This window comes from Seriola dumerili, unplaced genomic scaffold (genome assembly GCF_002260705.1).
Source record: "Seriola dumerili isolate Sdu_G_001 unplaced genomic scaffold, Sdu_1.0 BDQW01000002.1, whole genome shotgun sequence".
In the NCBI taxonomy this organism is placed as follows: Eukaryota; Metazoa; Chordata; class Actinopteri; order Carangiformes; family Carangidae; genus Seriola; species Seriola dumerili.
The window spans coordinates 3,542,207-3,568,232 of record NW_019174257.1 but is presented as its reverse complement, the minus strand read 5'-3'; the positions used below and the strand labels follow the sequence as shown (position 1 = coordinate 3,568,232).

The 26,026-nt window shown below is 39.9% G+C and overlaps 1 protein-coding gene across 1 annotated transcript in view; it reads right to left on the bottom strand.

Annotated features, from left to right (window-relative positions):
• The window catches only part of opa1 (OPA1, mitochondrial dynamin like GTPase), a 33,977-nt gene extending 8,317 nt beyond the window's left edge, over nucleotides 1-25,660 (bottom strand). Inside the window, exons 1-27 of the mRNA XM_022761627.1 lie at nucleotides 25,511-25,660; nucleotides 24,277-24,601; nucleotides 23,993-24,089; nucleotides 23,627-23,734; nucleotides 22,125-22,175; nucleotides 20,447-20,529; nucleotides 18,496-18,654; nucleotides 16,582-16,635; nucleotides 16,108-16,212; nucleotides 15,624-15,710; nucleotides 15,121-15,234; nucleotides 14,738-14,818; nucleotides 14,558-14,632; nucleotides 14,392-14,463; nucleotides 14,175-14,274; nucleotides 13,933-14,063; nucleotides 13,338-13,410; nucleotides 12,957-13,029; nucleotides 12,756-12,871; nucleotides 11,629-11,693; nucleotides 11,466-11,542; nucleotides 11,256-11,314; nucleotides 10,263-10,342; nucleotides 9,885-10,025; nucleotides 9,620-9,736; nucleotides 9,415-9,508; nucleotides 8,624-8,734 (exon numbers count right to left, since the gene is read on the bottom strand). Of these exons, the coding sequence (XP_022617348.1) occupies nucleotides 8,624-8,734; nucleotides 9,415-9,508; nucleotides 9,620-9,736; nucleotides 9,885-10,025; nucleotides 10,263-10,342; nucleotides 11,256-11,314; nucleotides 11,466-11,542; nucleotides 11,629-11,693; nucleotides 12,756-12,871; nucleotides 12,957-13,029; nucleotides 13,338-13,410; nucleotides 13,933-14,063; nucleotides 14,175-14,274; nucleotides 14,392-14,463; nucleotides 14,558-14,632; nucleotides 14,738-14,818; nucleotides 15,121-15,234; nucleotides 15,624-15,710; nucleotides 16,108-16,212; nucleotides 16,582-16,635; nucleotides 18,496-18,654; nucleotides 20,447-20,529; nucleotides 22,125-22,175; nucleotides 23,627-23,734; nucleotides 23,993-24,089; nucleotides 24,277-24,601; nucleotides 25,511-25,539 (2,677 nt within the window). The 5' untranslated portion in view covers nucleotides 25,540-25,660. The remainder of the gene's footprint in view (nucleotides 1-8,623; nucleotides 8,735-9,414; nucleotides 9,509-9,619; nucleotides 9,737-9,884; nucleotides 10,026-10,262; nucleotides 10,343-11,255; nucleotides 11,315-11,465; nucleotides 11,543-11,628; nucleotides 11,694-12,755; nucleotides 12,872-12,956; nucleotides 13,030-13,337; nucleotides 13,411-13,932; nucleotides 14,064-14,174; nucleotides 14,275-14,391; nucleotides 14,464-14,557; nucleotides 14,633-14,737; nucleotides 14,819-15,120; nucleotides 15,235-15,623; nucleotides 15,711-16,107; nucleotides 16,213-16,581; nucleotides 16,636-18,495; nucleotides 18,655-20,446; nucleotides 20,530-22,124; nucleotides 22,176-23,626; nucleotides 23,735-23,992; nucleotides 24,090-24,276; nucleotides 24,602-25,510) is intronic.
• Nucleotides 25,661-26,026: the final 366 nt, after the last annotated feature.

Genomic DNA, 26,026 nt, shown 5'->3' with positions numbered 1-26,026 from the left:
CATGTTATGTCTTGTATTATATAAAAAACACCATGTGGAATTGTTAACAAGGTTAAAAACTTGATTTTCCATGAGAGGAGGACTTTAAAGTTAAATGTTTAATTGGTGGAAATTTTATGTAGGACCATTTCAAAAACTATCGAAGAAAACATGACCCAGGTGATCACATTTCTGAAACCATATATCAGCAGTATCAGCAGGACAGCAGGAAATCAGTTATAATAGGGGCAGGACGCCTACTGTGGTAAACCAGACATAACGACAAAAATGTCTTTCAGGCTGTATTAACCTTGTTCTTCACTAATCTAGAAGTGCACACAGCATTAAGAAAACAGTAATAATAAATCATTTAAGGTGCCTTGCAATAGAAAAGTAGTGTATTCATTTCAGAAGTCTCTCTCACACAACATTAACAGAACAAGATTAGATAAAATGTAGAAGGGCCGCCACATCTTTGCTAGTGTTATGACAACTGTTGATCTAGTGTTTGTGTACTTGACACTCCTGGGGAGAAAATGGATCAGTTGGCAGCAACACTGCAGCCTGAGGTTTCCTCCTCCGTGGGAAAAAACAAACTTATATTGTAACATTACTAAGCCTCTCAGTTTACACAGCCACACTGCTAACACCGTCTATTTAATTCAGAGACAATGAAGACTGTGGTCAGGAAGAGTGGAGATGAGGTTTACAGAAAGAGCAAGAAAAGACAGGGAGAAAAAAAAAGACAAGAGCCAAGGAATGAGAGACACAGAAGTAAGACAGTGTGAAATGAGGAGTGACGCGGAAAAGGGACAACGCCAGACAGAAGTGTAGATGGAGAAACAAAACAACAGATGGAGTAATAAGTCCAATTCCTATAGATCATATTAATGTAAGAGTGTATCTCAGGCCAATAGTCCCCAATATGACATCAAGGTGGAGAGTTTACTTTACAAAAACGATGATGTTTGTCAACCTTCCAACACACAAACATGATCAGGTACTGACATCTAGCAGCAACATTAAGACACAAACTCTCTGCCTCTGCAGCCAACAGCTGTCTGAGAACTACACTGGCATAAAAAAGTGATTTGATCTGCGGTCTCAATACAGCAGACTAAGAATTAACTTGGCCTTGGTGAATCATTTGTAAACTGAACAAATCACAATTTCCTACTTATGTAGTGGTGTAGTGGCAACTGTCAGTGACAACTGTATAACGTGTTCAGCTATACACAAATACAATATAAGTGATTAGAGTTAGAGCAGAGGATGAACCTGATATCAAACAACACTCCTTAACAGATGATTGTGGCAACACACAATGTAGTTGTTTGTTGGCTTAAAGAAGTTGTTTTGTTATTTTAGCGTGGATGGTGAACTTTTTGAAAAGATCTGAAAACATGAATGTAGACGAAACCGTGTGACACAAAAACTATATTAGTGGTGGCATAGGCTCACTGAAAGAACTGTGCAAAAGGTAGGAGACCACATGTATAGATGGTATAAGGTACTGTACATAATGTGATTAAGTATATAATTGCTTGTAACGGGCCCATTTCATGTTTCATGTGTAAATGAAACATGAAATAAATGAGTTCAAATTGAGTGGGTGCATTAGGTTATATCTGATTTGTAAACAAGATGTACAGCATGATGAAACTAACTCTATGATGTCAACAGCATCGAAATAATCTAGTTTTCAGAAGCATGGAAGATGAAGCAACAAAAGCATTAATACCTCTAGGAACAGAACTTAAAGCTGCACACAAAACATGAGCCAGCTATAAGGTTTGTGCAAATGCAGCAACTGCTCCGCTCCCTCCTGAACACAGGCAAATGTGCACACAACACCTTAAGATGATACGTCATCCCTTAGAGCAGAGGAGACCAGAGAAGCACTTCTCATTGAGCCCTCGCTAATCACTCTGGAGGAAGCTGTCCAAAGGAGGAGGAGGGGGAGGAGATGAAAGGAAACAAAGTGAGCGTGAGGCTGAGAGGGCATTCCGGTGAGCAAGCCCAGACAACCAGAGCTTTATTGTATTCTGCTTCTACACAAGATAAAGGAAAAGGAGAAAGTGACGGCATGTACAAACATGCAAACACTTCACACATTACCACTGTTCTTGAGAGCACATTCAGTTGACACCTTTAATTCCTTAACCCTCAAATAACCTTAACACCAAAGCTGAAATCCATAAATTTCTGCACATTTATCAGTAGCAACAAGCCTGCACTGAAGATGATGAACTTTTTTTTCGTTGGCCAGGTGTTCATTAATTTGATCAGCCCTTGCAATAATATGCTAGCAACCAAAGTGTGACACTAATGGACTTGATTTTGGTATCTGAAAATACTAACGCTTTAAAATGCTTCACTTCCAGGCTCAAGCATAATGTAGGTAATGTACTGTATAGGATGTTTCCCAACTGTTAAAAATAAAACAGAAAAGTTACTTATCTTCATCCCTCACTCTAAATATAACAACTGTCAAATGCAGTGAACAATAGTATTTGCGTTGCTGATTCTGTTCAATTAGTCATTGAGAAATTATTACTCTTCTTGTGCTCAGGTGCTCCTGCCAGCACACTCTTCACCAATCTGACAAGGTGGACAAACAGCCAGCAAGATGGGAGAGACAGCCGGGAAGCACTTATTCTCTTTTATAGGCAGCCAATTTATGTGCCAGGAGAAGAAGAGGAGCAGAGGAACACAAACAGAACTAGCGCTGCTGCCATTTACACAAAAATTTACCAAAGCAAAGTGAGGCTGTGGGTCAGAGGTAGACGCAAATCTGGAAAAGGTAATAGATGTAAACTCAAAACTTATTGTGTAGGAATAAAACAAGAGCCAAAACATTAGCCTTGAAGCTAACATAAGCATTAAATCCCACTGACAGTGCCCTCTCTATGTTATAAACGGCAAATATCGCACATGACATAATTTGCTGACACCACCAAAAATGGTGCAGTCATGATCTATGTTCATGAGTGTTAAGTGTCTCATAGTATTAAATATGACAACCAACACCACCATAATAGAGTTGTGATTCTGGAAACTCTCTCGTATAGTGCACGTTCTCAAATCAGGCATCACAGGACTTTTTCCAGTACAACACACACACACAAAACACAATTCTATGAGGGGCAATGAAGCAGCCAAGCAGCATCCTAGTGGTCTCCTAAGAGGCCTGTGCTTGCACATTAGGCCTGGGCTTTGCTCCAGAGGCGGCACTGTGCCATACAGCTGGTCTGGTACACGCTGACAAACACACACACAACTCTTTGCAATGTACATTGTACCACTCATTAATGGTGCTTTCACGCTCTCACTCACTGACGCACAAACCTGACCTGTATTTGTAACCTGAGCAATGCTGGGCCTGTCTGCGAGTAGGGGCAGATAGAGCTTAACAGCAGACTGTCCCTGGGAGCACATTTCTGCCTTTGTTAAGTATGTTTATCCATTCTCCCACCTCCTAGCTCTCCCTCTTTTCCCTCCTCTCTTCCCTCCTTTTTTTATAGGAGAGGTTGTCAGGTGAATGTGGTGTCTCCTGTCTGTTTCCCCATTTTTTTCTCTCTCTTTCTCTGTCAAGGGAGAGAAAGGGAAGGCAGGGACAGGGTCAGTTGGACAGAATTTGACAGAGGTAGTGAAAACGTGACAGAGAGATCCTGATAGATGGAGAGAGGGAAAAGAAAGCTAGCTGGATCAAGTAGCCTGTGGTATTAGCTGGCTGACCTGTGAGGTCAGGCTATAGTTTGGACCTGAGGCTTTTTGACCTGCTGTCTTTTAAAAGGCTGGAGGCAGGAGGACAACAACTCTGAGGAACAATGATTTCATAACGCGTTGAGGAACATTGCTTTACAGACAGACATGCACAAAACCCATTTTCCTGTAGTTTAGCAAGAGGTGTGTGCAACTCCTATCAAGTATCCAACCACTGATTTGAAAAACCACACTAAAATTGCTCTAGTGAAAGGCTGTAGTTGGCGTTACAAACACACTTCTCCCGATTGAAAGACCACAGGTTCTATGCCTGCCAACAGCTGAAATGTCTTGAGTGAATGAGGCATTTGTGCGATTAATTGGGTGAATTTTGACTGAATGCTTTTATGCCCAGCTAGACTCTGCAACATCATAATGCAGTAACCAGACATGTCAATGCATCACTAATTAAATCAACAAGAATTTTAAAGGAAATCTAAAGAACTCCACAAGTTTTTACACAGAAAACTTTATGATAAAGTTTGTTTCTTCAAAAACTTTTGCCCCAAGGATGCTTGCACACTTTGTGTTTTGAGGTGTGTCAGCCCATCAGCCATGCAGTTCAGTCTAGACTGATGGACCCATATACCCACGGCCACACACATGGGTCTAGGCTGCATTATACAGAAAGCCCTGTGCAAAATGTCAGACAGCTAATGACCCAGATCCTCCACTCACCCACTAACTCAACCTGACAGACTGACAAAGCTGAAACTCTGGAACACACTTTCTTGGTAGGTGGAAAAGAAAAACCCGAACTCAACATAAAATTAGGACTAAGTGATATAGGCATGCTGAGAAGTATAGTATTTACAGAATACTTCAATAAAGTTCTATGAGCTAGAACAAAATGAGTGGTGTTAGATGTTTTTTAGCATTTTTTCCAGGCATTTTATGCATTTGTTGGAGAGGAGATTATGGAGACAGACAGGAAATGAGGAAAGCGAGACGAGGGGAATAACATGAAATAGAAGTCCCTTGCCAGACACAAACCGGTAATGTTGTGGTTCATGGTCAGCACCTTAAACCCCTAGACGACCAGGGTGCCTAAACTAGGGCTAGGTTTAGTATTTCTAGATTTATCTACAGTTTTCCCTCATGTTTAATTTCCTAGCAGAACAGAAATATTTTTGATAGAAATCTGAGTGCTGTGGGTCTAATCCTTGTACCCCTCTTACTACTGGCAGCTTGTAATGATGCAGATGCAGAATGTGAGGGTGTCTCTGTCACACAAATAATGGAGGTGTTCAAACACAGGACAGATAATATGTGCTCTGGCAGAAAATTAAACACACCATTCTACAAGTCACTTTAGGTTGCTGTTTACTATTCTGTGTTAAGATAGTAAAAAAGACTGAAAACATGAGATTTAATAGCCAGTGAAGTTACAAGGTTCCCATGCTGGACCCCAGGAGCCTGTCAGAGTGAATGTGTGTGTGAATGTGTGTGTGTGTGTGTGTGTGTGTGTGTGTGTGTGTGTGTGTGTGTGCGTGTGCGTGTGTATGAACAGGTGTGTTTCTACCCTATAGGATCCCGTGACAGATTCCAACCACATTCCCACATCTACCGCTGAGGGGAGTCTTTGGTGGTGGGAAGTGGGAACGTCATGCCTGTTTGGGAAAGTTTGGGATTGAATTGCCTTATAGGATTTGCAAGGCCAGGCAGGTCTGGGCATTCCTGACAGTGTGTGGAACGGAGAGAGGAGTGTGTGTGTGTGTGTGTGTGTGTGTACATGCACTCTTCTTTCCCCTAGGCTGGTGTCATGACTCCACAGCGGAGGGGGTAAAAACAGCCCCTTGTTTAACTCTACCTGGCCAAAAGGTTGTTGATTTTGTGTCTCTTTTCTCTATGTCTCTCCATGTAATTTGACTGTGCCTGTATGAATTAGTAGGCTTGTATAAAATCTTTGTGTGTACATGTGTGACGTTACTCTAAATGTTTGTCTTCTTAAATGCACAATAGATTGTGTATTCTGTTCTTATGTGATATGAGAACATGTGTGCACATTTGTGTTTACACTGGTAGTAACTGGTAAAAAAATGTCAATGGAGGGGTGTTTCAGAGTTTTCTTAGGGCAATAACTGACTTAACCAAACCAACACAAACACCCACACATTACACACACAGATAGACCAACCACTCAAACCCTGCCTCATTCACCTGTAGGCTTTTACAACATGAGTCCCCTATCAGTAGACAGGAAGCCCACATGAAGGAGGAAACAATGGGAATTGTGTGCATGCGTAAGAGTCTAAACAAATAACTCTTACAGGGTTAATGTTTGAGTGTGTGAAGCCCAAGGAACACCCATCAATTAGATTCTGTATATAAAAGCCAAAAATATCTGGCAGAAGGAAGTAGATGAGGATGAGATTTCTCAGGGCCAGAGGGCAAGGCACTGCCAGTTGAATCGTGTCACCACATAGCCGGAGAATATGGCTAATGCATGGGTCATATGGTCAGGATGTCTGCAAGTTGCAAAAACCTTTTAATAGCTTTTTAAGCTCTTTAAATTTCATATGGAATCTGATTTGAGATCAAGTAAAAATTGAGAAAAAAAAAGTGATTATTACTGACTCAGAATAGACAATGAAAAACCCTGATAATAAAACCCTTTTAGTTAAAGGAAATATTGCCAGAAAAAATGTCATGATGGAAATCATTCAGCCTAGTATAACTATAAAAATCTGCCAATGAAATAAGATTAGTGTGGGTTTGAGTTTTCTAGAATCGAGGGTCATGCTTTTGAGATGAAAGCACAGATCTGTATTATTCTGTCTTGTTTAAAAACCTTCACACTCATTAATGTGAAGTTCTTCATAATCAAAAAAACTGCTTTAATCAAACTTCACTGGCAAAAATCATCACAAAACTATTGAAATGGATGAATGAGAGAATAGTTGTGTGAGTGTGTGTTTACGTTATACTTTGAGGTAGATGTGTGTAAATTATACTTCCCAGTGTGTGTGTGTTTGTGTTGATAGGAATTATCATTATGAGTGCGTGTGAATGTGTCATACAGAGCTCCAAAATGGCAGCATGCCTCACGTACTTTGTGAATACAGACTTTGTTTAGCCAGCAGAGTTTTGTTGAATGAGACCAAAGCTGGAGACCACTCAACCCCAACTGAAGTAGCTGTTAATGTGAGGCTTCAGCAAGGAGACAGGTAAAAAATTAGCCCATCCCCAAGAAAGGTCCTTCAAAATTTACTAACAGTGCATATATACTGCATGTTCATGGTACTAATGCTACATACAGTACATGCCTCAATGACTTTTTAACCAAGGTAAATGAGTCCAATTCCTTCACATTTAGTGATTCCTAATCTATTTTGCAAATGCACATTTACACATAGACAAGATTACCAGTGCATGCAAAAGTTTCCAACAGATCATTGAGTGTGATTTGTTGGAACAAATAAATCTAATGCATTACAGTGCTGACCAGTGTGACCAGTGATCTGCCTGTGTGCCTTAATCCACTCTCTGTAGACAAATCAAGACTGAAAAAGTATCCATGGAATCAAACAACATACACAGGTCTGGTCATGTCAGTGGTGGCACAGTCCAAGACATGACTAATACTCAACAACTAGAGGGGTTGTTAGTGGTGTGCTTGTGCTTGCACCAGTTCCAAAAACACAGAAATCCTCTCTATCCATCTCTGGTTACCATTAACGCCAGACTAGAAATGAGACCAGAGCCATACTGGTAGTCTGACTCATACAAGCCACATCCCACTCATTTCCAACATGACAAATAAAAAACACACAAAGCACAGCGGTCATTTGCAGTATCGTCTGGTTCATGACCTTTACTTTAACAATGATTTTTCAAATTATGATTCATTTTGTTTGAACAGAAAAAGAAAAAAAGAAAAATGATTCCTCATACTTAGTGCCTAACACTGACATAACTTATACATAAATTATGCAGTCAACAGTAAAGTTGGCCAGGAGTCGAAATTCTGAAAGTGGGTGTCAGTCATCTTAAGTGTTTATTATTATTGACCATATGCTATTATTGACAAGTATGCAGGAACATGATAAACTCCTGAACAAGTTTAGAAAGCATTTTCCTATTTCAAGCGACTAAAGATATTTTACCAATTTCAGATAGATGCCATTCGGTAAAAGTAAAGAGGGTGTTATTATAATGCATGCATTATAATGCATGAGAGAAAGCAAGTCTGGACATGCCTTGTGGGCACTCTGCAAATTGTGCTGCTTTTAATCAGTAAAGTTGTGTAAAAAGAGACCAAGGCTGGTGGTTAGGCATGATAGGGAATCAGACGACTCTCCCTCCTATCCTTACTTTCCCATGTGCCAATTCAAGTCTCCAAATATATTGTAAAAATATGTCATCAGCACCACCATGTATGTCGTATAAGATTATGTCCAGGCTCATCAGGCCAGCCATACACATATGTATTTATATACAAGAGAAGACAGTAGGAAAACTAAGCTTAAAAAGCAGCCGGCCACTTGACATCCAAGTTATTTTAACTTGAAGTTACTGTATCTGATTGAAGAATTAACCAACTAAATCCTGCTTTATCTGGCTAGTCAATGGAGATACCTTAAGCACTACTGCCACCTACTGACAACTTTAAGATTTCCTCTAATGGAATTATTTACATATTACAATATACCTAGCTATCATAAGTTGATTCAAGTAAGCATATTTGAATGCATGGAAGCCCATGTATGATTTTAATACTACAGTCTAGATTTGGTTGACTGACTGTAGTTAAAATCACATTTATGATCTCTACAACATCCAATTTGACAAACTGAACCAGTGACAATCTGCCTTTTTACTCATTTCAATTTCAGCTTTCAGTGTAAGCTTCTGTTTCGCAAGTGTTTGTGTGTCTTACTGAGATCCTCCGCCAGCTGGACACGGCGACCAGTGATGAGGTGGGTCTTCTTCTCCATGTCTTCCCCAAAGTCATCCAGCACCTCCTTCACATTTTTCTCCAACCGGCGCACTGAGAAGACAAATGGAGGAACAAAGACACATACAAAGCATAACAATCAATATCCAATCCAAAAACAATGCATGGGATTTTTCTTTCCGTTTGCAGATTGAATTATTTGATCAACACATTTTAGCATCATTAAAATGGTTGAGGGAGAAATTGTCTATTCTCACAATGGGTGTTTTTGAGCATACTGGTTGTAGGATCAATTTTATTATTGAATTATTATCAATGACCTGGAAAACTGGTTATAAATCTTGGGTAAATTATATGACAAAGTAAAGGTTGTCCAGCTGCCCCAGTAATCCATATCTGGACCACTCTGAACTAAGCTTTGTCCGTTGAGCTCAGTAGTGACTCTCCCGCCTAAATAACTGAAGGTTCCACTGACACAATTTACTCCATCAGAAAAATATACATCTGAAAGTATGGAGTAAAATTTTCATCAATAACCTGTTAGCATTATGGAATAACTCAAAAGATAAGTATTGGTAAGAAACCAAACTGAATGATGATAAACAATTTGTAAAAATTTGAGAGGCAAGGATGACTAACAGGGGAAGGCAGAGAGTTAGATATTGAACCATATTGTAAATTGTAAAGTATCCATTGCTGCTCCTTTTATATGCAAATGGTGGAAGCCTCCTTTTAGAACAATCTTCCATTATAAATAAATCCCTAATCCTTACCCTCAGTGTTGGTGAGCTGTTGTCGGAGAGTGTTGGCTGTGATGACCAGCATTCTCTGGATCCTCCAGAACAGTACCACATCATTGCACTCCAACTGTGAACAATATGAAGACACAGTTCAACTTTTCACACAATGACAATTAACACAGGAAAGAAGAAGGTAGAAAAGAAAGACACTTCAGGGTAGTTCTTCACCTCTCCTTACCTCAGAGTCAACAAAGTGTCTCTGGTAGTAGTAAAAACCTCTCTTGCAGAGGTTACAGTGAGCCAGTGCCTTCTGCAAGAAGTGTCGGCGATACAGCTGATGCCACGTGTCCTTGATCTGTACAGGAAAAGAAGTCAGCACTCTGGGAGTTAATGGGTGGTAGTTATAATAAAAGCTCAAACTCTGTACATGCAGCAACTATGAAATAACAAACACTGGATTTAACATATTTTTCCCATCATCTAACTTTTGTTTAGAAGCTCACCAGCACAGGGTCAACTTCGACCCCTCGTCCCTCGAGGTTCTTCCTCACTGTGGTGACCTCGTCATTGGCCAGGTAGGCTGTGTGGTCATCATGCAGCTTCAGCAAACGCTCCAGCTCATTTTTTGTTTCATTACGGATGTGCTAAAAGGTCAAAGATAAGGAAGTGAGCATTTAGATGTAGATGATTATTCAATGCACTGTGTGCTTCTATCAAGCTCTAGTACCTAAGGTACTGTAAAAGGGGGATCTGTACTAATGTGTAATGTAACTGGTATTATACCCCGTCTTACAATCCTTCCACTTTAAAATCAATGGGGTGCCTCTAAAACAACAGCACAATCATGCCCAGGAATTTGGGAAGACTCCTCAAACTCTAACCTGATCTGGTGTGCGATTCTTCCAGTTCAGCCACCTCTGCTTCCAGTCTGGACCCACCATGTCTCTAATTACTGAGTCAGCTACAAGAAGAGAGAAGACAGACGTTCAAAGAGAATGAAAAGCATACAGTTTGCCATACATTACAGAATCCACTTCCATTGAAAGTATTTAACACAAACTCTTTCATCTAGAATTTCTATGGTGCAGAGCAGCAGGGGCAGTGAAGCAGAGTAACACACTACACAAAATAATACAAAGGAATGACCATTTCTGACCAGCTGTCCTCTCCTTTATGTGTGTGTCTGTGACATGTTTAACTGTGCCAGCCATATTATATTGAACCATGCTGAACATTAGAACAGTGTTTGACTGCGATTCCCGAGTTTGTTCTGTAATTTAATGGCTCTGACCCAACTATGTTTGGATGTCGACCATGAACCCAGAAGTAGAGGAAATGTGAAAAATGCTAAATGAATGGAAGTATTGATCTGGGAGAACTGATGGCACGCACACTGGGGACAGCCACAACACCATGCATACATCTCATTTAGCAAGGTTTTCCTCATTGGAGGTGAGGCATAGCTAGACATTCACATGTAGGTAAATGCTTTCAGAGAAACACCAGCAGATTGCCCTAAAAATAGCTTTCTACTCATGTCTGTAGTGCTGTAGCAATTCCAAACATATGATCTAATTCAGGTAGACAATTTTACAAAGTTCAGTCATCTCAAGGGGATTTCCTAGTAAGACCAATATACTAAATAGGGTGAATAAACAAATAATACTCACAAATGGTAAATGGATGAGCTGCTCATATATACCACTGTATATATGACCATTCATTATCTTGAACCATGTTCATGTTATGACTTTCCAACTTAACTACACAGGGCTATGAGACATTTTGACAGCTAAGTTATCACACAGTTTAAGAGAGAAAGGGAAGTCTAGCACTTGGTGTGAAGTTGCATAAAACCATCATGGCTAACGTACTGTCTTTGAGACGTGACTGCAGGGTTTCTTCCATGAACTGGATTGCTGCATTGTGACAACTGACTTCTGACTCAAGAACAGGAGGAAGCACTGTGTATTTGGAAAGTGGGGGCTACTGAATCCATAATTAGCTAAAACAAAGTTGAACCATAGTATAAAATCTTGCAAGGTTAATGCTATTTTGACAGATATAACTCATCATGAACTTACCAATGTTGTGGGGTCACTTGACTCAAACTAATGACTTCATCCAAGATTTCATTTTTGGCCTTTTCATAAAGTTCATTCTGCAAGGATTCAAAATAAGGCACAATTAGATTGGTATGATATGCCTTTGGAGAACTTCTGTGTAGGAGGACTTTCTGTTTCTCACCCTGTCCAGCTCTCTCAGACGAGGGTAGTTGTTCTTCCATTCTGTCTCCAGGTTGAAACGGGATGCTGTGGTGAGAAGGGACATTGATTATATCATCATTTATCATTTAGAATAAGAACACCAGCAGGTATAACCTTAAACTTCACATTTAAAAATCAGTGACATTGTAATTGGATACAAGTGATTCCATCATAAAGCCTATTTAGAAACTTAATCTACCTCTTGAAATTTCTAAATTAATCTACCTTCTCTCATGTGTCATTTCCCAGGTGTTTGTCGTCACGCCTGGATGACAGCAAACAGTAATACTCTATAATCAACAGGCAATGATCATACAGGTACAGGGCCTGCTTTGTTTTAACTTGGGTATGATATAAAGGCAGCTTTCAGACTGATAATGGTGCTATCCTTTAATAAAAGTGGGTAAGGACTTTGCACACTCACTCTTTTAACTAGTCCCTTAGGAGAAGAGGGGATGGGGCCAATCACACGCACTTTATCAAAAGTCAGAGTTTTAGTACTCACATATGCACACAGGGGAAGACCAGAGACAGTATCACAGACACGGACACACACGCACACCAAGCCTGCTGTCCCTTTCCACAGCTCCCTATCCACAGTGGAGATTAGGCTAATTGCTGGTTTGTGGGGCCACGGTGGCGCCAAGCAAGGACGATTGAGGCCGGCTGCGTGTGATTTGATGGGCTATGGATCGATACACCACACAATGGGCCTATGGGAACTGCAGTCTCACGGCCATAAATCTCCTGTGCAGTTAGCAATGGGCTTGTAATTGTCTAGACTAATTGCAGTTGGAAGGCAAGACTGGAGGAGTAGAGAAGTGTGGAAGGGTGGGCTGAGTAAGGCCAACAAAAGCAGGTGGAGGAGTCAGGAATAGTAGCACCTGTTTCCTGTGCAGCGTAATGAATAGAGGCAGGTGCCAATATCACAGTTAATGAAGAAAACTTTATAATGTCCACTCCCACTTTCAAAACATGCCTGGCACCATAAAGGGGCTTTGGACACAAACATCCACTAAATGGTGCACATAACAAGGTTTAAGAATCATTCTTCTCTGGGATAAAAGTTAAAATTATAAACCTATTCTGTTTTCTGTGCAGTCTTACCTTTAAAGACATCAGCCTGCTGCTCAACAGACTCCCTAACCATCTTCCAGAAGCAGTCGGAGACGGCCAGACTCAGGTTCTTTGTGGTCACCTGGTGGGCCTTCAACATGCCATCCCTAATTGAATCAATGCATTACTTGTCAGCTTTAACTTAAATCATGCAATGTAACGTTAACGTTTGGTGAATCAGGTGTAACTTGCCTAAGTAATCTGGAGTTCTGGAAGAAGTCCTCCTCGTAGTCTTTAATGGAGTCTATGCTTTCACCAGTGCTCCCTGCGCACAAGTAAATAGCAGAACAAGGAGTGAGTAATTGACAATTCAGGTAATGTTGGATTTCATACAGCACAATAACAAAAATATTATAAGTGCTACACAATATAATAAGTCAGAGCAAAAACTTCCCCATGCAAACAACAATATGATGAAGAAACCACAAATAACCTCCATCTAGTTCGCTGGTTACCACAAGTAGTGTCGTGAAACAAAATCAAAGAATTGGGACATGATCATGATCTGAAAGTCCTCAATAAATAATGTGAAATTAAATGCTCCACGTTGGATGACTCAGTAGTAGAGGTTACCTTTGCCTGTCACCACAGCAAAGTAGCCCAGGGCCTTCATGGGAAACAGCTTTCCTTCCACTATTTGCTGGATCTGAAAAAAAAAGATTTAACAGAAAGGATTTAAGTTTTTTGGCTCCTCCTGTCTGCACTATAAGGTTCCTAAACATTGGGTTGTTGAGAGACAAGTTGGTTAAAATCAAAGTGCTGAGCGCCCTCTGGTGGAGCAGCTTCATATAGTCGCCTCTCATAGTTGTGGGTACGTCATATACTGGTTTAAAAAAAATCTTCAAATGCAACTGTTTTGTTATTAGTCACACTGGTTTTGCTCCCTATTTCTGTATTCTTAACACAATTCACATGGGATGTCAACGATTATCATTGATTTCACCACTGTAAGAAGTGATACAAAATATATCCACCAATAATATGAAATTCAACTGTGGCACTGTTTTCCTTTTTGGACACCAATAATAAAAAGCATGTAGACAGATCCATGCTTTCATCACAGGAACAAAAAGTGCCAAGTAACTCATAGTCAATATAATATACAATTTTTGTAGAGTAGGCACTAAAAGCCCAATGGTGGGGTAAGTGACCAGTTAAACCGCCTCACTCTGCTCGGGCTGGCCAGGTTCTTCTCAGCCAAGTCCACCTTGGTCAGGACAAAGATAGTTCTCTTCCCTTGGGGGTCCATCTGGCTAACCAAGTCAGTTACAATGCTCCGCTCTGCATCGACACTGCCATCTGGACAGAGAGAAGGAAGATCACAAGACATGAAGTAATGCTGTATAGCTAATAAAAAATGAAGACAATAGGACATAAGTGCATGGTGGGAATGGTATGTTCATGGCTCACCCTGAATACAGAGGATGATAGCGTTGGGGTTCTGCATGTAGGCTTTGCTGATGCTGAAGATGGTTTCCTTAGTGTCTGATGCCATGCCAGTAGTCACCGTCTGAGAAAGACACACATTAGGAAGGCTTTTTAAAGACTGCATGCGTATCACTGTATTTGTGAAAACAAGTTTGGTTGTGGTGTTAACATTCCCACACTTATCAGATCGTATACTCACACTAATGACACCTGGTAAGTCAACAAGCACCATCCTCTGGATGCCAGGGCCTTTGACACTCAAGGATATTGTCTAACATGCAAAAAAAACAAGATTATTCCATGAAACATAACACAAAGTAAATAATTATGTTGCAGCTTCTTTGAATGGAAATACAATGTCGAACCTCAGAGCTGACTGTCTGTCCCTCCTTCACGCTCTTCCTCATCCTCAGCTCAATCTCATGCCTCAAAGCAGAGAGCTGCAAGACATAGGAAGAAAGACGAGATAAAATTGTGTGAACAGAGAACTAAGTTAAAGCTGTAATTCATATTAGGTGGATGGAGTGAATGACTGTGTGACTTACATCCTCCTCCTTGGTAAGGTCAAACTCTCTGCCACTATCCTTGAACATGGCCACATGGTGGGGGCCTTCACTTAGTGTTACCTACAGAAAGAAAATTAGCATTGTCTAATCTCTAAAAACAGGGTTTCTTTACATTTTCACCTTCAAAAATACCTTCATTTCTTGGTTGACAGTAGCCAATAAAATAATTTTACATTCTGGATAAGCAATTACTTACTAACTGATGTTACTAAGTAAATCTTATTTCATGGCATTTCAATTACAAAGTGTAGTAACAGTAGGGCTTCAAATTAACCAGCTGTTGGTAAATGTGTAAATCTTTTTTGTGTTGTTTTACATTCTAAAGAAGAGGATTACACATCAGCCAGTCTGATTCCACTTACCTTGACAGGAGAGCGTGTCATCATCTCTCCTGAGCCCCGAGGAAAGATCCTGGCCTGAGCTATCATCTCCAGCACACTAGTCTTCCCAGCACTCTGATCCCCGACCACAACCACCTGAAAGAGGAGAGGAGAAACTGAGAGACTGTGGCAGAGTACACAGATGGATGGAGGAGAACGAGGAAACCAAAAAAGCTAAGGAAAAAGAAGTGGAAAGGACCAACTAATACAAATTTGAAATGTAGGAATCTGGTGTGAGGATTCATCAAGAGATAGATAGCAATTCTATTTGAAAAATTAGAAGAAATATATATTTTGGATAACAACATCTTTCCTTTTTTTGCAAATATCAGAAACAAAACAAATCAAATAAATCCTTCAAACACACTAAGTAACTCAGTGAGGCAGTCTTGTTAGAGCATTTGTAACAACTGAAGAATCAATTAAGCCCATATTTGAAAGCAAACCATTTCTAGTGAATGAGGAGCTGACTGACTGCTCCTTACCCTGGGTAGGTGGTCCTGCGTGTTGTAGTTGGCATCGTAGTCAGACAAAATGTCCAGAACCTCAGAATACAAGTCAATAAGGGATTTCTACATGGGGAGAAACAAAAATGAACATTGATGATAAAATATGTATCAATATTTTAACCTTCAAACATGTATTTGACACTTGTATCCAGACAGTCTAGCAGTGATTGTAAGGAATAACTAAAGTAAAAGTGAAATAATTAAACTGATATTATTGCTCAGAGCAGCATTAAAGGGACAGTACCCAAAGATGGGAGTAGAAGAGAGACTATTCCTGTGTCCACCGAATGATCATTGCAAACCCAAATCCAAGCCTCAGAAGTTAAAATGAATGTGTTTATTGCGCGCGTGTGTGTGTGTGTGTGTGTGTGTGTGTGTGTGTGTATGTGTGTATGTGTGTGTGTATGTGTGTGTGTGTGTGTGTGTGTGTGTGTGTGTGTGTGTGTGTTTAGAAACCTACCTTCACTTTCCTTTGGTGAATCCCCTTATCATCTTTTTGCAGCACCACTTTCCTTAACTCTTTATTCTCCTTCTCCAGTCTCTCCAGCATGCGCTGATATTTTAGCTATGGGATAGACAGTAGCATCCCATCAACAATGAGCATCAGTAACACATAACATGTATAATGAGATGTTTTTACCAAAAAATCTGGTGGCAGTATTTGATCTAGTGGTGCAACTGTGAGATTTACCTAATTTTTCAGCTGTATGAACAGTATGCAGTATTGTATGAGCAGTAGTTAATAACCTATTCTCCAAGCAGGTAAGTTTTAACCTATTTGATGGTTTGGCCAATTCTCAGCAATTCCATTTCACTGGGAAATAAGACCAGTATTTAAAAATATTAGAAAATAAAAGCTCTTGCATGATTATAAGAGTCCTGTGTTCCACCAAGAGACAGAATTTTGGCAAAAGTATCACAAAATCTACTGTACCTGTGTACGGAGCAGTTCTTCTTGAAGCTGGTCTATCTTTTCTTTGTCTGATGACTAAAGGTTGAAGCATAAAAACAGAAAAAGAACAGCAACAAACTGAGTTAATGCTTCGTTTCCGTTTTGAAAATAAGGGCTACCCGTCACTCTCACTGTGCAACTTCATAAGCATGAAATCCCACCAGCATCAGGAAGGTTCATTACGTGCACACTGTATTACAGAGAGAACCAGAGTTGAGAGTCAAGTTAATGCATTAAGAGAAGAACAAATCAGATTTCAGACAGACACTACTCATTCTGGGATTACTCAGCTTTGATCAACAAGCTCCAATTCACAAAACAGGCACAAATCACTGGGTGAGCCCTGAAAAATATGAATTTCATCCCAAAATTATTTAGTCATTAGAGTTTGATTTTTTACAACTGGGCAAACATCATTTTATTTTGCATTTTGTATACTTGCAATAGGTTTGACAGGATGAGAAACAGGACAGAAAGCAGGAGACACAGCATAAATGGACAGATGGGACTGGCAGCAGAAGAAAGGGAATTTAAGAAACAAACAGAAACGCAAAACTACTGTAACAAATACAATTTCTACACTACACAACAAGGACAAGAAGTGCGCTGTAAATTACCTTTTAGCAATATGAACAAACAGTGTATTAAAATGCTTTGAATTTCCTCAATTAGGAAAGTTATTTGGGCTTTACATAACTTCTTGTAAGCTTAAGACTTCTCCCGTGCTGATGATAAAATGATCAGCTTCCTTTATAAAAGTTGTCCATTCATGGTAGTTTGTGCAGCTCATACCATGCAGCAGGTTGCCACTCCACTCCATGCAGTGTTCCCGTACATTAATGTGCTCCTGATGATAATCCATCCATTTGCATGAGAGTGAGGCTGAGCTACTACGTCACTTCTGGAGCCAGGCTATGAAGGTCCATGCATGCCTTTTCCACAGCCCACTGACAAAATAAATTTTAGCACAGCCTGACAGACTATGGGGTGATACATGGAGGCTACTGTTGGGTATTACAGGGGTCAGACTAACGGACTGCACTAGAAATAATATAAAATTTAAAAAGGTTAAAAAGGTTATAAAATATTTAAAAACACTGGCATCATGGCTTAAACTGGAGGGCTTGACACAAACACCAGTAAAATATAATATAATCCAATGCAGTAGCAATACAATAAATAATTTTAAGTGGAGGGGGTTGGTTTAATTTATGGTGGTGTTGTACTGTGTTTGCATTCTGTTTTAAGATGCTACTGTTGTCTATGTGGTGGACAAAATAAACACATTGTGGGCTAGCAAACACTGTATTTATTGCATGGCCACAGCACTGGAATGTATTATTGAATTAATTAATTATTCTGCAGCTGTTGATGTTGTTGTGTCCTCCATCCTGTGCATATTAGGGACTAACAGAAAGCAATGCTACCAAAAATTGAATCTTCTATAATAGAAAGACTTTTATTTAATTATTAAAATTGCCAGCTCTACTCTTCACCAATTAAGTCAGTTAAAGAGCGACTTAACAACAACTGAAAATGTTTTCACTCTGCACCCTGCTGCAGTGATGCCTCAGTGTACTCCAAAGTATGTCAGTACACTGTGACATCACTGTTAGGTGTGATTACAGGTGCAATGGAGCACACTTCCAAGCACATCCAACCTGACCAATTAGTGATGCTGGATATGTTGAGAGGTACAACAGACTTGAAACTTTCATCCAGAGAGACCAGTGAAACCTGCTTTTCAGCCTGGTGTTAAGTTACTGTAACGTTTTGTCAAGGCAGCTGGTTTAAATAAAATTTTTCTAGAATATATATTCTGCTCCTACTCTGTAGCTGTGATCTTTAAGAGCCATTTGTGGGATAGGACGAATCTAAGTGGGGTGGGACCTTCACCTTTCGTTTCTGTTGAAGGGGGCTGGGGTTCGGAGGCGGACTGGGAGCAGGCTCTGGCGGTGGGGGACGCGCACTATTGGCTGCAGCGGCCCGCCGGACCTCCTCCTCGTGCCGCTGGATCTGCTGCTGAATAAGAATGAGCTCGCCAAGCAGACCCTGCTGGGGTACGTCATAGTGAGAAAGAGGTAGGAGCAGCAAAAAACATAACAACCAGCTACTAGTCTGGTCAGCCATACAGGCCAATGCTGCATCCAAAAAACACAGGGCTACAACAGAAGAAATCTGGCCTGTGTCTCTGCCGCTGGCATTGGTGCTGTTTGTTGGAGAATCACGATTCAGTTAAGGCTCAAGTTTAAGAGAATCAAGATCTTTGGCTTTGGTAATCTTGCCACAATCATCAGTGTGACCGAGCAAAGTTAAGTCTCCCTCAAACACAAAAGGGAGACGCCAAACTTTGCCAGACTGAAGGCAGAAGAGGCAACCAATACCACAACCAGCGCCTCTCAACAAGTGGCAACAACAGTGACTTGTCATGTGCCACTGTGGATTCATGACTGTATGCTCACCATGATTCAGACAACACAATAACTGATTTTTATACTTATACTTAGCAGTATATAATACATGAAGAGAGTTGAAATTCGGGTTTTAGTGTAACGGTAAAATAATAAACAAGTTCAGTCCACTGTTTTAATGTGTTACAATATTAGGCGGTTCTGAACATAATCGATCTGACGATGTTGAAGATGATGAAAATAAGCAAAGCAAGGATTGGGATTGCTCTATCTGGGGTGAGGCATAAAGCATACTGTATAGCAGGTGAAATTTGCTTTGGTTCAGAGGTCCCCAACATGACAATTTGATTGTGCACTTTTGTGCTGGTTTTTGCGCCTTTCTCCGTGTAATGCACATGCAATACATGTTATATGTTTTTTGAAGTGAAACATCAACTTGTAAGATTTTAGTTGTGTTATATGTGTTCATGTTGGAGACCATGATTGCAGACAAAAAGCAGGGCCAGGGCATAGGAGAGGAAAGCTTAATTTTTTTTTTTTTTTCAAATGCAGCTCCTCTTTAAATATTCATAGTCAGAGCTTCCTATAGTTTGTTTTCAAAGTTTAACTCTGTATAGTATTACAAAACACATAAAAACTTACAATAACATAAAAAATAAAACAGAGAGACACTGAAACCGGTCACTTTATGGAAAAGGACAAAACACAAAATGAACAAAAAGGAGAGAGAACACAAGAAATGAAACACACGTGCATACAAAGTGTTTGCCAGAGATGATATACTGTGGTGGAAGGGTTGGTCTCTATGAATGAGCCTTCTGGGAAAAAAGTTGAGAGGAATGACAAGCAGTAAAGGCACATGAAGTAATGATAAATATCGAAATGAGTGCCATAAAGTATGTACATGGTATCCTGTGTTAATGGTGTAAATTTTTATGTAAAATAACACTCAATAGTAAACTGCTCTGTACTGAGAAAAGCTCTTATGTTTCGTACCATAACATTACCTCAGGACCTCAAAAGCGTATCTTGATAACAGGCTAGCATGTAGCGTGAAACTTTTCACATGAAGTAGAACAGACTGAATCAGACTGCACCCAAAAAAAATTAAATATCAATATAGAGGACACCATCAGTCTAAGCATTTTATGGGCACTCCAGTTCATATAATCAGGACCCTGTTTAAGTGTAACTTTTAACAATTTATGTGAGACAACATGAAGTCTGCTCGGTGCCTCACAGGCTCTTAAAAGATATTTCGTTATTGCTTACAACTCATATGTTAGTTCTTTGAGTGCATTTTGATTCAGTTCACTATAGTTCTTGCCACTGAAGTAAAAGGTAGCCAAGCTGCAGACAGGAGCAGAGTGGGACTCAGCTGTGGTGGAGTAGAGAGCAGAAAGCTGACAACTGTCAGCAGGTTATTATAAACTTGCCTTTTTGTATTGCTTGTCACTGGCATCTTGTGTGGCTGCAGCAGAAGAATCTGTGGCTTTTAGAGGAGGATCACCTGAGGTTTCTACCAGAGGAGACATAACACCACAAAATAAGGTTATCGATGTATCATTGACTATTGAGTGCTGATTGTAAACAAGCTTAGGGAGACAATTATGCCCATAACTAAAAAATGCCAGATAGCCATTTAAAGCAGGCCTAGGATAAGAAAAACAGACCAGTGTTATCAAAGTTCAAATGTTTGGAAAATATTGCACTGATATATAGACATATTATGTGCATGTACAGTAGATGCATATGAATACAATGTAATAGAACCTGTTTGCATCAGTTCATTTTGAAAGAGTAACGGCCAATGGGGAAACTTGAACAATCAGTGTTCCGACCAATGGTGTAACTTCATCATTCACTCACCAACAGACATTTGTGTTTCTGGGGCGGGCCCCATTTTTAAAGTCCAGCCAAAAGCATGCAATAAAGGTTTGGAAAACTGGTTATAGTTGGTTCTGTTTAGGTATAAGGTCAATGAAATTTTGATTGGTGGATTTTCGTGGGGCAGCCTGTTAAGAAGAAAGTTTATTGCAAGACAAAATAAAACAACCTGACATGTTGTTCAAAGGAAATTGTCACTGAATGCGTCTTTGTACAAATGACTTTGGAAGATTAGATTAGGTCTTTCCATAAACTTTTGTACCTAGATGCATTTATGGTTGCATCATTATTATTTATCATCACAACTATTTGACATCATTTAAGAAAAAAATATTTTGTAAATATTTGAATTTGTCAAGAATTTCCAACCTAAATTGATGTCTTATGTAAATTTTTTTTCATTTATTTACAACTATATTCAAAAATTTACTTTTTAAATTTTGTGTGCATTTTCCAAACATCTGAGTGTCAGTAAATAAAGGCAGAAAGAGATCGCACCATAGATTAGCAATGAGAGTGTAGTTAAAGAAAGCAGGTGATACAGGCCAGGGGAGAGAGGGTGGAAGTCAAAGGAGGCAAAAATCACACAGGTGGGACAAGGTAAAGCCAAGGACAGTCAGGTTATAGAAAGTCAAAAGGGGAAGAGGAGACAAACAGGAAAACAGCCATTTTGATCTTTTAATTTTTCCTTTCCAGACTAGGAAAATCAAAAGATCAAGATGGGTTATTGATCCTATTATTATTACATTATTATTATAAGACTTTTCTTTTACTGCATGTGTGCTTTGATGTGAACAAGAGAATAGTTCTCAGGATTTTAAAAGAAGTCTGGAAGAGCAAGAGAAATCTAAAGAGTCTTTTACTGATTCAAACAAACAGATGTCAGCCACAAGGTAAAATCAGATGTCTGCATAAATAATCATACTCCTCTGAATACCCCGAGTCCAAGACCTTTTCAGCATTCTAGTCACAGGTTATACATTTATACAATAAAGAACCTGTGTTAACCATGAACACTGCTGTTGTTGACAGCAGCACTGGTCTGCAACCTGGAACCTAACGTGGTATTGAATCTTCCTGCCTTTACAGCTGAACCATGGCAAGAACTCCTCAAGTCCGCAAGCAGGAACCCACAACCATACCAATATCGTGGCAAGATGGTGGTCAAACAGCGGCAGAAAGAATAAAGGGGAGTGGGCAGCGCTACTGAGTGCAGGGTTTACACACCTAACAAAAGATGCAGACCAGCTCCTTTGACTTCACTACCCAAACTCACACCTGTGAAGAATGTGGAGGAGGACAGGAGGATAGGGGAGGAGGAGAAAGGGAGAACAACACAAGATAAAAATCATAAAAGACAGAAGCAGCGGGATGATGGTCAAAGCAGGGACACAGCTAAATGGTGTGTATTAAAACAAAGCAGCTGCTGTGCCGGAAATTCAAGTAAAATAGCCACTTAATGAGAAACTGTTAAAAGAGATAAGCACACCCCAAACTGGTCCTGATCCTCAAGGAGCCCAAAATATCCTTTTTTGTAATTACCAGCCAATCAAGAGGTTGCTCTATTTAAAGGCATTTCCTGTACTTGCTAGAGAGGTGTAGGCAGAATAAGATTTCTTTCTTAATATTATCACTTCCTTCCTTTCTGACTCAAAATACTGAATTCAAAACACTAAAACCTCTTCAGTATATTAGAGAAATGTCATGGTTATTTCACTTATTTTTTTGGAACTGTTAAGAAGCAGAGCGGTAGGTGAAACCAGAGAGATATGAACCAGTTGCTAATTTGCTGACGATTTTTAAGGAAGTTTCAACTGACATGATGGTGAGTGGATAATTTTATTCAGGGTGAACCATCCCTTTTGTCAAACATTCTTCAATACATTTGGGATATGTGAGCCATGGTGTGCTATTAGCAAATGAAAAATCAAAACCCCTGAAGCAGGACTGATGTGAGTGACAAAAGTGATGACAAACTGGAGGTCTGAGGTTCACCCCAACTGTAGTAAACCCCTTATACTCTACAATCAGGGATTAATCCTATCACACAATACATCTGCTATATGCAACAATGCCATTTACAAGAGATGTTTTTTGGAATAGATGTAAAGTAATGAGAGCTTTCATCTTATCCAAGGAGAGACAGGCACTCTGGCAAAATGACTTATGAAACACCATACAAAGCAGTTTTATTGTGTTTTTAGTTCATGTTTTGTGAACATAGAAATAAGTCTACCCAGGATTGCTGCGGTTGTATAAGGCATGGATTTTAGCATTGCCTACAAAACTACTGATCTAAAACACATTAGTTATAAGTTATTTGATATAAAGGAGGGCTCTTTGTAGAATCTGTTAGCAACCACAACCATAGACAAGAGGGCTGTTGCAGAAAAAGTAGCAATTTAGAGCATAAAGTAGGCTACTTCCTCATATTTTCTTATAACCTTGAGTTTATGTTATTTCATTCTGCTAAGGTCACTTTGAGGTAAGAGAAACCACAAATACCATACTTTAAGTATGGTAGAGCACCCAACTGAATTGTAAGACACATAATGTAAAAACAGAGGCCGATGCAGGTGTGGCAGACAGGTTTGCTTCAGTACAGCTCCTGTTATCTTAATTTGAAACCTGGACACTGGACTGGGCCTCAGATTTTTGCAAATAACAATTTTATTTTTGTTATGATGCAGTAACTTTATGAAGACATAGTTCAGGTTTTGTTCACTCACCAGGAGACAGGAGGCTTTTGAGGAAAGTGAAGTTCTCTCCTATCTTGTCAAGGTCAGGTAGTAGTTTGGCTATTTCCTCAATCTCTGGTAGAGCCTTGGCCAATTTATCTGTGGATACAAGAGATAATTGCTTAAGTGGAGAAAACAGAAAGGTTGGATAAGACAAAAAGTCTTATCCGATGATGCATAACTGTGCAGCCATGTTTCAAGTATATCCTAAGAATAACTATCCCTGTTTCACTAACTGAAGTCAGGGATAATTTACAATAAAGTTATGGCCTGTTATTATCACATTAACTCACAATCAAGATGTAAACTGTATGTCTTTCACTTCATGAATCAGGGTACTAAAATAAAGATGCTTACCGAGATCAATTTGTTCACTCAGTTCCCAGACAAAATCAGGAATGACCCAGTTGTATTCACTAAAGTCAGGCAGCAAGTCCTTCCATTCCTCATAGGTCTGAAAGTAAACAAACCTTTGTTATTTTCACACATGCAGTACAGGATATAAAAGATTTTATTAAGATCCATTTTATTAGAAATATAATTGATATTTGCAATTAGCAGGAACACAATATGACAGGTGGAAAAACCAACAAATGCATGACACCGCAAATCAGAGACACATTCAATGACTCAATAATGACCTTTTTAGCTGTGTACCCTCCTCCCACTGCCGTGCCCAGCAGAATGTATCGGAGCTTGAGCAGCCTAGCAGCAAGACGGGCCACCCAGAAGTTGCGCTTCTGCTGGTAGCTACGGCCCCCTGATCCAGGAGGTGGCTTGGGTGGTCGCATGGGCAACCGTGACATAGAAGTGAAGTAGCGGGCTGCCGTGCGATGAGGATATCGCTGAGGGTTGGTGTTTGCCGAATAGCGGTGGTGGATGGCACGGGACAGAGGGTGCAGCTTCTGCAGCGGTACCAGAAATCTCATCCCCATGTTGGTGGAGACCAGGTTCCTGCAGGCCATGCTGAAAGGACAGAGAAATAAGACAACAAATTACACAAGCTTGTCTTCCTCATGTGCCTAGACAATACAACATCAGAGGGCGCTTCTAGTCATCCCTTAAATTCTATCTCTAATGATACAAGTACTGACCAAACAGTAATATGAACTCTAATTTGATTCACAAGAGAATCATTCTAGCAGAAAAAATGTGACTCTTTGAAACCAGGGAATCTCAGAGTTTTCATGTTGTAAAAACAGATATTGCAAATAATTGTAATCGTTATTAATTTCCAGCCAAACAAACCAAAATACACAGAACTGATATGTATAATAGTGTACATAACTAAGTCATACTTTGACAAGTTACCAGTTAAGTAAGAGTTAGTACAACGTAGCACCACAATAAGATACAAAATGCAGTCAAAGAGAGAATATTGTGCATATGACCAATTTAGCCATTCAAGGTAACGTTGGCGCAGCAAAATGCATTAAAATCACAATTGAAAACAAATCTACATTCTATGATATATTGCTATCACATATTTAGATACGCATGCGGCGTTAGCTAGTGAATAAAAGGTATTTAAAGGCTGTCAAACAAGTTAGTTTGACTCTGTAAGATCAGACATATCCACCAACCACCGGGGTTAGCTACCTAGCTAGCCAGTTAGCTGGCTAGGTAACGTCCAGAACCCCTACAGCTGCTCAGGGCGCTTTGCAGCTTATAATAAATATGTCAGTGACAGTATTTGAAGAAGGGTTATGAATGTAGATAGCCATAATATATTTAACCAGGGGTCTTTTATTCACAAGGACGACAGCTAGCTTGGCTGTCCTCAGCTGTCAAAAGAACCAGCTGCATCTGTGATTTCCTTACACAGCTAACACAACTAGCTTCAGTAACCACTACCTTTATTAAACATGCACTTACCAGGCGGCTTTGCTCCCGACACGCAACATGGTGCTGTTATCAACAGCAGATTAACACAAATCTTTTTCAAATCCACTCTTTAGGCACAGTTTAATTCATCTTTCCAAATGGTACACATTTCCCCAGCCGCTAACTATCGCGTTAGCTAACAAGGACACAGCCAGAATGACAGTCCACTTCCTGTGGACGTTACTACCTCCAAATCGGCACTGACAGAAAACGAACCAGTGAAGAGTTCCTATGTTGTACATATCAACACCCCTTCCCTAGTTTATGCCTCTCATGTCATTTTGTACGATCATTAACAGCCAGGCCCAACATCAGCTGTGGGTACTAAGCCCACCCTTGAACAATTTTTGTGTGCCTATCACAAATGTGTAGTAGAATGCAGGGACTCTAAACTCTGTATTGAATAGTTTAGCATTTCCAGATGAAATTCCTAAATGTTGCCAAAAACTGGCTGTTGGGCCTCCACTATCCGTTATAAACATTATATTGACTGAAAAATCAATCAAA